Genomic DNA, 12780 nt, shown 5'->3' with positions numbered 1-12780 from the left:
CTTTCAGAAAGCATGGGATTCCCCCCCTCCCCCGAGAGCAGAACACATAATGCAAGTGGCAGCACTCAGGAAATCCCAGTAGAAATCTCTTTCTGCATCTCAATCACTCCACTTTGCTTAAAACTACACCTTTTCCTAAAAGAGAGTTCTCACACCAGAGTAATGATGAAAACACCTAAGAAAATCCCACCCCGAACAAAGCCAATTAGCTGCACACTATTCAAAATCCTTCCAAATGCATTTAAAAAGAAATCAATATTTTAATATATCCACTTTGCTCAGGGTGTTAAAGAAAGAAAAGACCTTCTAGCACCCAGCTCTGTATGGAGTGACCCTCAAGACCAGTTTTTATCAGTGATGTTGGGGGACTGCACTGTTGGGCAAGTCTCAGTTTTTTGATTTTCTTCCCCTTGGATGAAGCCCCCCTACCCCTGTGCCCTGTGTTTAGAAGCTGCTGAGCACATGGGGGATGTTGAAACTATCAGGTTTAGTCCTGTATTAGTAATGGGTGATGCTAGACCAGTTCTGTGTGGAGTTTTCAACCTCCACCACGCTGATATAACTTGTCTGGATTAGGCTTCATCCCTCAGTTTCCCCGAACTAAGTGAACAACGCTGCCCTTGCCTGTAAAGAACTTTGGGAGCCCTCTGGGAGGGCTCACCTCTATATTCCTGTTACAGGGAAGATATCAGTGATGGATCTAGGCAGGCTAGTTCCTCACCAAAAATTAGCACCTGCAGCAGCACACACAAGAGAGCGACAAGGGACCACAGGATGGGGCTGGCCAGGCTGTCCCTCCAGTCACAGGGCTGAACCCACCCCACAGAGACAACAGTGCTAACCTGGGGCTGCAGCACCAGCAGGAGCCAGATCCAAATTCCTGCAGGCAGGAATTATCACCATGCAGTGGCCTTTCCCCTGCAAATACCAGGGTGAGCTGGCTCACGCTGCACATGCCCGCCCGAGGCACGATGCTCCCCGCATTATAATATGGTGTCTGCTGTGTTAATGGAGGGGAGCATGGAAATTTATTTTCAGGTCAAATTCTCATCATCTGCATATCTTCCATTCGTATATTATCACAGGGACAGGAGAAGAAAAGACAGGCTGAATGCAGGAGCACCCCAGGTGTCCGGCCATTGTCAGGAGCTCGCCTCTGCCTACTGTGCAGATTATTTTCCTCTGGTTTTCTCACCCCAGCTTAATAGGGCTCTCTCTCTCTCTCACATGCAGCCAGGAGCTGAAATACCATGCTCTTGTCAGAAAGCTTTATTATTATGGTAAAGATTGTTCTCATTAGATATTAATTATACTCAGCAAGAGCAGGTCCAGGAATCTATTTGTCTCCGCTCACCGATTAAATTTGCCCAGCTTTGCAGAGCACGGTTTCAGGCTGGAACATTACATTTGCACAGCTAAATACAACTTGGCAAGAGAAGTTGCAGCTGCCCCATCCCTGGAAGTGTCCCAGGCTAGGTTGGACAGTGATGGGAGCAACCTGGGATAGTGGATGGTGTCTCTGCCCACGGTAGGGAGTGGAACTGGATGAACTCTAAAATCATTTCCAACCCAAACCATTCCATGACTCTGTGAGTCCAGCTTTTCCCCAGCTGGACTGCCAAGTCCACTAGACCATGTCCCCAGGTGTCACACTTACACATCTTTTATATCCCTTCAGGGATGGGGGCGCCTCCACTGCCCTGGACAGGCTGTTACAGTGCTTTGCATGAAGAAATTGTTCCTAATATCCAATCTAAACCTCCCCTGGTGACACTTGAGGATGTTCCCCCTTATCCTGTCATTTGTTACTTTGGGGAAGAGACCGAGACCCCAACTGCACTACTAAGCCATAATAATTAGGGCCACTCCAGCCCCAGAAAGCCCAGAGAGCCCAGATAGTGTCTCATCCAAATGTGTGCAACTTGGTTGTGGTCTACACTGATGCCAAAAAGTGCAAACCCAAACTAATTACATCCTGTGGCTAAATGGCCCTCCCAACTCAGTGCATCTCTCAGCACATTAGAGATGAAGCGTCCTTGGCTGTTTGACCATCTGTTTTCCAGCTCACTCTGGTCCCACTGTGGTGAACTATGGTGGGGTTGAAAATATCCTGTTACTTATTTAAGCTTTTGTCCAGCAAGGGGATGGATCCACTAAGCTGTGGATGTCATCCACAACCCACAAAAATCAGTAGGTTCTTGTTCTTCCTCCACCCTCCCTTCCTCCCTTTTTATTTTTTCTAAGGGGACAGAGATCATGTCCTGCTTTCCTCCCTACATTTATTCTGGGACAAAAACTCTGGTGAGTTTTCTCTGATGAGCAGCAGAGAAATCACTCATGGGTTATGATGTGGCCCCTCCAGCCCCACCCCACTCCCCACACACGGCAGAGGTGACCAACACACACCTGGTAAAGCGAACTTCACAGATATTGCACATATAGGGCTTCTCCCCCGTGTGGGTCCTCATGTGCCTGGGCAGCTTGCCAGCCCCCATGATGACTTTGTTACAGATGGGACACTGCTGGGATGCCTTGGGCTTTATTTTCCTCTCTTCCTCCAGGGGCCATGGGGGGAAAACTCCTCCAAACTGGGTAGCACTTAAGAAATTGAGATAAGCGCTATAGTCAGTCTCTGCTTTAATATGCCCTAAGGGAGCTGCTGGCGTGTTGGCAAACATGTCCTTGAAGAAGTCATTAGGGAAAGGAGGCGGAGGCAGGTCTTCCTTCTCCTCCTCTTCCTTGATCTTCCTCTTATTGATCACCAGATCCAAGGGGCCGTTGTCTACTTGCGGCTCCTGGAGCTGGGGGAAAGAGTTGAAGTCGCCGTTCCACAGGTGGGGGAAGAAGCTGGGGGCAAAAGGAGACAGAGCTGGCCTCCGTTCTGGGATGTTTGCCTTAGGGTACAAGTTTTCACTCAGCAAGGACTCTATGGAGAAGTCTCGTATCATGCCCAAGTGTCCAGAGGAGTTACTGGCTGGGAAGTGATTTGGAAAATCTTTAGGCGCTTCTGTATAAGCTTCTTCGGTGAGATCGGACTCAGAAGGGCTTTGGTGGCAGCTTACTTCTTGTACGTCAGTTAGGTTCTCCTGATTGACAAAATCTTCCACTTCCTCCTCCTCCTCTTCCTCCTCGTCTTCATCTTCGTCTTCATCGTCGTCGTCCTCCTCTTTGTCATCTTCCTCCTCGGCCTCCCTGTCAGGCTCCATGATTTCCAGGCAGACGTTGATGATGCTCTGGATCTCCAGCATCTTGGCGGCGCTGAGGATGTGCTTGACGTTTGAGGTGGTGATGGTGAGGGTTGAGGTGTAGGCGAACTCGAGGATGGCAGAAAGTGCTTCAGGCTTGACAAAGTCAATCTCGTAAACATAGGGCTGGTCCGTTAAAGTGCCGGTAGTGAAGAGTTTTTTGAAGTACTTGCTGCAGGCGGCCAGGACGGAGCGGTGGGTGCGGTACTCCTGGTCCTGCACGATGAGGATGACATCGCACAGGAGCCCGTCGTGCCGCTGCTCGTTCAGGCCGCACAGCACCTCGCTGCTGTGGTTCGGGAATGGGATCCCGATAAGATCTTCAATGCCATTGGCCATATTCTCATTTAGTGCCCTAGGACAAAGCACCAAGAGCGTTAGCAGGGCATTGCCAACTGATAATGCCTTCCCTCCTCTGCCTCACCTGCCATCACCTCCTGCCTGCATGGCTCAGTGCATCTCCAGACCACCTTCAGCTCCTTCCAGATCCTCTGCTTCCATCCCCATCTCCTCATCTCCTTCTCAATTCCTTCTCAATTCCCACCCTGCTCACCTTTTCACAATCCCCACAAGCTCCCTCTTCTCTCTCACACCCCTCCCCCAGGAACCTTGTGCAATGACTCCCTACACACCACATTTCTTCTGAGTCCTCCTGGAGCCAGCATTGTTCCAGGCACACATTGGATTTGCCCTGCCAGGAGCTATGTGGGGAAAGTGTGATGCTGTACTGCTGCACACTGCCAAGAGCCAGCACCTACACTGCTTGAAAAAGATGAGCCAGGGAGTGCCCAAATCATCTACGTGATTGTTTCTGGGGCTGGTACAAGTGGACATCCCATAGAGGAGGGTCATGGCTTCCTGCTGCAGCAGGAGAGCAATCCTTATGGATCTTCAGTTCTACTTCATGCCTGGAAGCTATGACATGTCACCTCACATGAGGACATGCCATGTAGGAATGTCCTGCTGACGGATCTGGGAATGGAGAGGAAAGCAAGGATTTGTGTCACAGTGTGTACCTAAACACTCAGGAAGACAACCAGGTAGCAAGGACCTGGCCAGACACAGAGTTGTCTGCTATCTTTTCCTTTGAGCTGAGCTCTCTCCATTCCCAATCCTGCTTGGACATGTCAGCATGGTATCAAAATGCCCTGTGCATCTGGCAGACTTCTTCCCCTGCTAGAGCAGCTTTAGCTTCAAAGGAAAACTCGGAAGCAAAAAGCCCACACCCAAGAGGAAAACCTGATTCTTTTTTTTTTTTTTTTTGCCATTTTTTAATCTGTAAGATGTTTCCTCTTTCACATGGCTCCAGCAGCCCTTCCACATGAGAAATCCCAGGAAAGGAAAGCGATTTCCTCCAGCAGGCGACGAATACATTAATCCCCTCACAGACAGAATACATCAAACAGACAGAATAACTTTGAATACACTAACCCTTGGAAACCCCCAGGACACAGAGCATGTGTTCATGCAGTGTCACCTCTACCAGCCCTGGCCCTGCTGCAGGTAGACACTTGGTTCACAGCCAAGGGACAGAGCAGTTAATCTCCAGGAGAACTCAGGGCACGTGAAAGCAGAACTGCAGCCCCACTCCATCCCTTCTGCGAGGCTGACACCACCAGGCAGGTTCCCCAGTTCCAAACCACACCACCTCTGCAGCTCTCCTGGGATCCACTGCCATGTCCTGGCTATCATTCCCTGCTCAGTTTATGGTTCTGCTAATTCCAAACCTCGTTCCAAGCCACCAGTAGTAGGGACTGGTTTACTTCAGCTGGCTCTCGCCCTCCCAGCTGCCTTGGGGATGGAAAGAGCCTGGTCTGATGGAGGCTGTCCATGAAAACCTGTGCTTCACCTTGGCCAGCAACCCTTGGGAAGCCTGGGAGGCCTGTAGAGGGGATCAGATTCAGCAGCAAACACTCCCGTGGGAAAAGGAATGCCGTCTCCCTTTTCCTCCCTCCCCAGGGAGACCTTGCAGGTATCTCCCCCACACTTATCCAGCACTGCCAAAAACGGGTGTGTGGGAGCCAGAGAGTGAAGGTCTCGGAGGATGATTCAACCTGCAGGGAGGTGATGGACCACAGGCTTGGGGGAAGCTTCACAGGGATGGGGGACAGCTGTCCGTGCCCAGTGAATGCTCACAGGGATGGAGGACAGTGTCCAGCTGTCCATGCTCAGGGAATGCTCACAGGGATGGGGACAGTGTCCAGCTGTCCGTGCCCAGTGAATGCTCACAGGGATGGAGACAGTGTCCAGCTGTCCATGCTCAGGGAATGCTCACAGGGATGGGGACAGTGTCCAGCTGTCCATGCTTATGGAAGCCTCACAGGGATGGGGGCAGTGTCCATGCCCAGGGAAGCCTCACAGGGATGGGGACAGTGTCCAGCTGTCCATGCCCAGTGGAGCCTCACAGGGATGGGGACAGTGTCCAGCTGTCCATGCTTATGGAAGCCTCACAGGGATGGGGACAGTGTCCAGCTGTCCATGCTCAGGGGAGCCTCACAGGGATGGGGACAGTGTCCAGCTGTCCATGCTTATGGAAGCCTCACAGGGATGGGGACAGTGTCCAGCTGTCCATGCTTATGGAAGCCTCACAGGGATGAGGGACAGTGTCCAGCTGTCCATGCTTATGGAAGCCTCACAGGGATGGGGACAGTGTCCAGCTGTCCATGCTCAGGGAATGCTCACAGGGATGGAGACAGTGTCCAGCTGTCCGTGCCCAGTGAATGCTCACAGGGATGGAGACAGTGTCCAGCTGTCCATGCTCAGGGAATGCTCACAGGGATGGGGACAGTGTCCAGCTGTCCATGCTTATGGAAGCCTCACAGGGATGGGGGCAGTGTCCATGCCCAGGGAAGCCTCACAGGGATGGGGACAGTGTCCAGCTGTCCATGCTCAGTGGAGCCTCACAGGGATGGGGACAGTGTCCAGCTGTCCATGCACAGGGAATGCTCACAGGGATGGGGACAGTGTCCAGCTGTCCATGCCCAAGGAAGACTCACAGGGATGGGGACAGTGTCCAGCTGTCCATGCTCAGTGGAGCCTCACAGGGATGGGGACAGTGTCCAGCTGTCCATGCTCAGGGAAGCCTCACAGGGATGGGGGCAGTGTCCAGCTGTCCATGCTCATGGAAGCCTCACAGTGAGGGGGGCAGTGTCCAACTGTCCATGCTCAGGGAATGCTCACAGGGATAGGGGACAGTGTCCATGCCCAGGGAAGCCTCACAGGGATGGGGACAGTGTCCAGCTGTCCATGCTCAGTGGAGCCTCACAGTGAGGGGGGCAGTGTCCAACTGTCCATGCTTATGGAAGCCTCACAGGGATGGGGACAGTGTCCAGCTGTCCATGCCCAAGGAAGCCTCACAGGGATGGGGACAGTGTCCAGCTGTCCATGCTCAGGGAAGCCTCACAGGGATGGGAACAGTGTCCAGCTGTCCATGCACAGGGAATGCTCACAGGGATGGGGACAGTGTCCAGCTGTCCATGCTCAGTGGAGCCTCACAGGGGCTGGAGGGCAGCCCCAGCCACGGGAGCCCTCTCCAGTCAGCTCCCCAAGCCTGGAGCTGGGCAGAGGAACCAGGAATCACACCCAGCTCCGGCCACTGACATTTTCAGTGGAGGGAGGATGCTCCAGCCCCTCATCCCATGGTGTGCCCATTACCTCCACGCTAATTACGTCTGTTGTCTGAAACAAATTGATTCATTACAGTGTGCTGTGCTTAACCATGTTAACCAGCAACGCTCCTCTGCGATCCCGACCAGCTCTGTATCAAATCCTCCTTGAAAATCGCCGATAAATGACAGTAAATCTAATACCTTCTCCAAGTGGAGTGTAAGATAATAAATAACCCCTGAGCCAGGGAGGAAAAGACAGCTTCCTTTCTAGGGCTTTGTATCCCGAATAATAAGCGTGAGCAATTAAATTTCTATTGCTGTTTTTATCATCTACTCGTTTATTTTTGTTTGGAAGGAGCCTGAGTGTTAAAGGAGCTTCTTGCATGAAGGAACGTGTCTTCCTATTTTCATCTTTCACTGCCAGATCACGCTAAGTGCCAAAAATCAGAACAGCAGAATATCAGACTACCCCGAGAAATGTTTTTATAGAGGGTTTTTTCTGGACACTAAGCTTCATTCTCCTTAATTAGTGGGTTATTTGCTCGACAGCAAGAAAAATTAGAATGGGAGATTGGGGTGTACAAATACACAGTTACATATAATTTATATGTACAAAATATATTTTAAAAATTATGGGGTTTTGGTGGAAATTAGCTATTTTTCCTTTCTTATCCCTCCCTGGTCCTCCTGAGCTGTGGCTCTGTTAACTGCAGCTTTTAGGCAAGCCGATAACTTTACAGGATGCTGGCAAAATTGAAGGTGATTCATGTCATTTAAACCGGGGGTGAGGGGGGGAGAGGGAGAGAAACAGCCCATTCATTTGCATGCATTTGCATTTTTTAAACTCTCAGGGTGGTTTGACAGCTCTGGAGCTCAGCGAGCTTGAGAAATGACCTTATGGTTCCCATGCCCCCGGGGAGGTTGATGGCCAGAGGCTGGAAGTGTGCTGAGCCTGACGTTTTCCTTCCTTCCCCTCCCTCCTCTCCCTCCTCCTGCACTCCCCCCTTCCCATCCCCAAGCCAAGGGTGGGGTCCTCAATAATAACAGGCTTAAAAATAGCATCTGACGGTGACAAATGTCACCAGAGCATGCACACACACACACACACACACACACACGCAAATGCTGAGCAGGCGACACGGAGTTAAACAGCAAAATCCCATTTTATAATAGAAAATTACAGCATTGTTAAAATAAACTGGAGGGAGATGGTGGAAAGGGTGGAGGGCACCTAAGATAAATGTATTCTGCAGATGACGTTGTGAAACATTGCATTTATGTTCATGCTTAAAACTCATTCATTACTTTCTTGCCAGGAAAAGCCCCACTTATAAAAAAAATGATGGTGGGATACTGGACTGCTTATCTCAACATTCTACCAGCAGATTTAGACACCTGAGGCGGCAACAGGAAAAAAAAAGAGGGGTTGGGGGACCTCAGATTTGTCCTCTTTTTGGGTGAAAAATGCTAGATACAAGCCAGGGACTACAGCAATTATCATAAACCACCTGCAACGTGCACTCCCTGGGTGACCCAGAGCTCATCCAGGCACTCTGCTGCTCAAAACCTCCTTTTTTTTTTCTTTAATAATCTTTTTTCCTCCAACCTCCTTCACTATAACACTGAAGTATCTCAGCTTCTCCAAACCAGCAGTGTAGAACTGAAATACCAGAGAGAGGTGAAATGCTGATTTTAGCACCGTGCTAAGTGAAAACCAGAAGTACACTCAATAGACCATAAAGACACATGCACAGAAAACAGATAAAGCAAACTCGCGTTGCCTCTGCTTGTTTGTAGGGGTGGAAGTGGAGCACTGACACAGCCTGGAGCAGCCCTAAAAGATGTGCCAGCCCTGGGCAGGGACAGGATCCTGCCCCTGGCTCTCAGCGCTGCTCAATGGCAGGAGCAGGAGACCTGTGACCTGTGAGGGCTCCTCACCAGCACTTCCCTTTCCCATCTCCTTCCTCAGCCCGGTGACAACGCCCTGGAAAGCTGAGCCCGGGGAGGAGATGAAGGCTGCCAGGGGGAGCCCAGGCTTGTGTGAGGTGTGGCTGCTGGTTCAGGGCTGTGTCAGGGATGGGGGATGTCCCCTTCCCATGCACGGGGACAGCGCTTCACGCCCTGAGTCTTGGCTGGGAGATGCAATTTTGGCTTCTAATTGCTTGCTGGCACGCAACGTAATTGCTGTAACATGCAGCGTTTCAATATTTTAATATATTGATATTCCGGTACATTAATATTTTATTATTTGTGTATTTTAGATATTTATAATTTTGCATTAATATTGTATACGTTCATATTTTTTGTGTTTTTATTTTGTATTTTCGTTATTTGCATTGAGATTTTCTGAGCATCTCCCTTTAAAATGTGCACTGCTTGGCCTTCTCTTTGCTGTGATTTTCCCTCAGGTAAGTGCTGGCTCCTGACTGTGTTTCTTTTTTCTGTGCCTCCAGTGACTCTCTGTGGGACTGCCCCCCCCAAGATATGGGGGTGCCCCAGGGCAAGCAGGGGATGCAAAGCAGCTGCCCCCTCATGCCAGGCTCATTCTGCATTCAGCACAGTGGAGGAAGGAGCCTCAGGCTCTGGCTGATCCTTGCCTGCTCCTGGTGTCAAAATGTCATTTTTCCAGGCAAAACAAGGTGTCTCCAGTTCCTCCCTTCACCCAGCCTGTGTGTGGAGAGGGATTCAGGGTGCAAGACCAGGGACAAGGCTTGGGGCTGAGCATCCCTGACCACTGCTCCCCCATCCCAGCCAGCTGCTGCCCCCCCCTTCCTGAGCTGACACAAAACTCCTGCAGGAATTCCAGCCTTACCCCTGAATCATGAGCCCACCCAGCAGAGCATCCCAGAGGTGTCAGGACCAGGCTTTGGGGTGTTGAGCACGCCAGGCCACCCCAGGCTGCTGACCCTGTCAGGAGAGGGAGTCAGAGAACCACAGATTGAATCTCAGAATGGTTTGGGCTGGAAAGGGACTTAAATCCCATCTCCTTCCACCCCCTGCCATGGGCAGGGACACCTCCCACTGTCCCAGGCTGCTCCAAGCCCTGTCCAACCTGGCCTGGGACACTTCCAAGGACGGGAGAGTCAGGAGGAGATCTCAACACCTTTCCTCACCCTGATTCATTTTGTATCACCACCTCCCCAGCCCGGGGTGCTCAGCACCCTGAGGCTCAGATGCTTTGGCTCTGCTGCTCTGCTACCTGCACCTCTTTCCCAATCCCTGCTCCAGGCTGCAGGAGTGGAGGCAGCAGCCAGGGTGGGCTGGCTGCTCTCCCTCTGCATCCACCCATGGATGTGCAGACCTGCCTGCCACATCCATCAGCCCATAAATATATGTGGGTTATTTTTTTCTTTCCCCCCCCAGTTTTATTTGTGTCTCTTCATAATGAGGCAATTAAGATGTGCATGTGAGATCACCATAATCTGTCAAAATATTACAGCTTCTTTCACTGGGGTATGCTGGCCAGTGATTGATCACTCCTGCTGCTGTTACTTGGTGGAAAAACACAGGCACATGTTGCCCAGAGAGGCTGTGGCTGCCCCTGGACCCCTGGAAGTGCCCAGGACAAGGTTGGACAGGGCTTGGAGCAACCTGGGATAGTGGAAGGTGTCCCTGCTCATGACATGGGGCTTGGACACAGCAGTCACTTCAAACCCAAACCAAACTCTGATTCTATTTTGGTGCAATAGGGATGCTGAGGCTCCGTTCCTGCATCCACAACCTTGAGCAAGTCCCTTGTGCAAATGTCCCTGAGCAAAGCCACCCACACTGACACCCCATCCACAGCCAGCCCCACAGGGACAACACCACTGCCTTGGCCAAGCACTTCACTCCAATTGGGAGCACCAGGAAAGACTTGGGATCCCCAAATGCCTATCTGAAGGCAAGCAGAGAGGTGGGATTACCTTTTTATTTGAAAAAGAAGGAAGGTGTAAAACCTTAAAAAAGGTAAATATTGCCTTTATATTTATTCCTTACTATGGGGGCACACCTCCCCTCTGAACATCCTGTCTCCAGAAGAACATGTTATTAAACCACCCACCCCAGCAGCAAGCGTTTCTGCCCTCCAGCAGGAAGGTGGGGCACAGAGCTCCCTGCCTTTCAACCACTTCCCTGGGATGCCTGGAACGATGAGGAAAACGTGGCGACATCGACCGCTGCCTCCCTCGCAAGGAAATCACCGGAATTCTGAGGAACACCACCCCTCTGCAGACCCAGATTGGTTCTGTGTGTGAGAAATCACCATGGTTCTGAGGGATACCACCCCTCTGCAGACCCAAAGGTGGTTCTGAGGGACACCACCACTCTGCGGACCTAAAGATGGTTTTGGGGGTAGGAAATCACTGTGGTTGTGAGGGACACCATCACTCTGCAGACCCAAAGATGGTTCTGTACAACGGAAATCACCCCAGTTCTGAAGGACACATCCCTCTGGAGACCGAAAGGTGGTTCTGGGAGAGGGAAATCACCAGGGTTCTGAGGGACCCCATCCTTCTGCAGACCCAAAGGTGGTTCTGTGCAAGGGAAATCACCGTGGTTCTGAGGGACACCACCCCTCTGCAGACCCAAATTGGTTCTGTGTGTGAGAAATCACCATGGTTCTGAGGGACACCACCCCTCTGCAGACCCAAAGGTGGCTCTGTGTGAGGGAAATCACCTCACAGCAACACCAGCAGGGTTTTACTTCTCCAGGAACTGCGACCAGTCTGGAGGACCCAGGGTTCAGCTGGGAAAGTTTGGGATGTTCGGCTTTCAATTGAGTTCATCCACACAGAAATGAGGATCATGCCAAAACCCCATGGATTGTGCTTGGATCTGGACAGAGCAGAAGAGGGAAGATGGTTCCAAAGTGATGCCTTGGCCAGGAAGGATGCACAGAAGGTGGCATTCTCCCTGCTGGCAAAACGGATGGGAGGCAGCCCCGGGGGTGGGAGCAGAGGTGGCAGCACCCCAAAGGTCTCCGGGCAAGAGAGCAGCTCTGCAAATGGAACAGCTCATGACAGGGATGCTGGGATGCTCTGAGGGACACCAGGGGAAAGGCCAAGCAGAGTCCCCAGGATGCTGACACAGATGGAGACCTCGCTGTGCTGCCAGGAGGAGAGGGGCGGCCAAGGAGCCCAGCCCTCCACAGGATGTGTGAGATGGAAGAGCCCCAGCAGCTGAGCATGGTTTGATCACATAATTAAAGTGGTCAGGCTTCAGGGAGTGAAATCACAGGGGTGACCTTCACCCTGCTATTTCTTCATTACTTACTGGACTTGTCAGAATTCATACTAATCTCTGAACAAAATCCTTGGGCATACAAGGATTCATCCGTACCAACATCTGGCTGGCAAGTTGAGCCCATGTGAACTATTTATATTTGCACATACTATATAAAACTGACCTTTTTTCCAGCTGGAACTACTAGTTTCCTATAAGCAGGCCACAAAAAAAGCCATATTCATTGAAGTCCCATCAGGGAGTCCAAAACAAAAGGTGCTTTAGAAACATCTCCAGAGTTTCCAGTGATCCCAACAGTAACCCTTTCTCTTCCCAGTTTCCAAAATCCATGCAGGAGTTTATCCAGCCAAGCAGGGGCACATCAGTACTGGAGATCTACTGGAATCTCTGGTACAACATCACTTGGGAAGCTCCACAGGGATTATTTGCTTAGGAAGGTGCCACTCATTTGCTCACCAGGATGTGGAGGCCAAAGCAGCTCCTGTGCCCTGTGTGAATCTATCCCAGGGAATTTTTAAACCCTCTTTACACACCTCAGCAAATGTATACCCTTGAACAAATCCCCCCCTGCAGGCTGACTCCAGTTACCCAGAGCCTACATGAAATACTCTGTACTTCATCAACTTTGTTTGCCTACAGATATGATCTGGCAAAATTGCAAATTATGAATGAAATCACCCCTCAGCCTGCTGAACAGCTGGGTG

General features: G+C 51.1%; 1 protein-coding gene across 5 annotated transcripts in view; it reads right to left on the bottom strand.

Moving 5' to 3' along the window:
* Positions 1 to 12780, bottom strand: part of ZBTB7C (zinc finger and BTB domain containing 7C) — a 157567-nt gene that overhangs the window by 9380 nt on the left and 135407 nt on the right. For all 5 annotated transcript variants that reach the window (XM_064736109.1, XM_064736110.1, XM_064736112.1 and 2 more), the window contains one exon: positions 2407 to 3600. In XM_064736109.1, the coding sequence (XP_064592179.1) occupies positions 2407 to 3600 (1194 nt within the window). The remainder of the gene's footprint in view (positions 1 to 2406; positions 3601 to 12780) is intronic.

The sequence above is a fragment of the Zonotrichia leucophrys genome, chromosome Z (assembly GCF_028769735.1).
Source record: "Zonotrichia leucophrys gambelii isolate GWCS_2022_RI chromosome Z, RI_Zleu_2.0, whole genome shotgun sequence".
In the NCBI taxonomy this organism is placed as follows: Eukaryota; Metazoa; Chordata; class Aves; order Passeriformes; family Passerellidae; genus Zonotrichia; species Zonotrichia leucophrys.
This window is presented reverse-complemented; position numbering and strand designations above follow the sequence as displayed.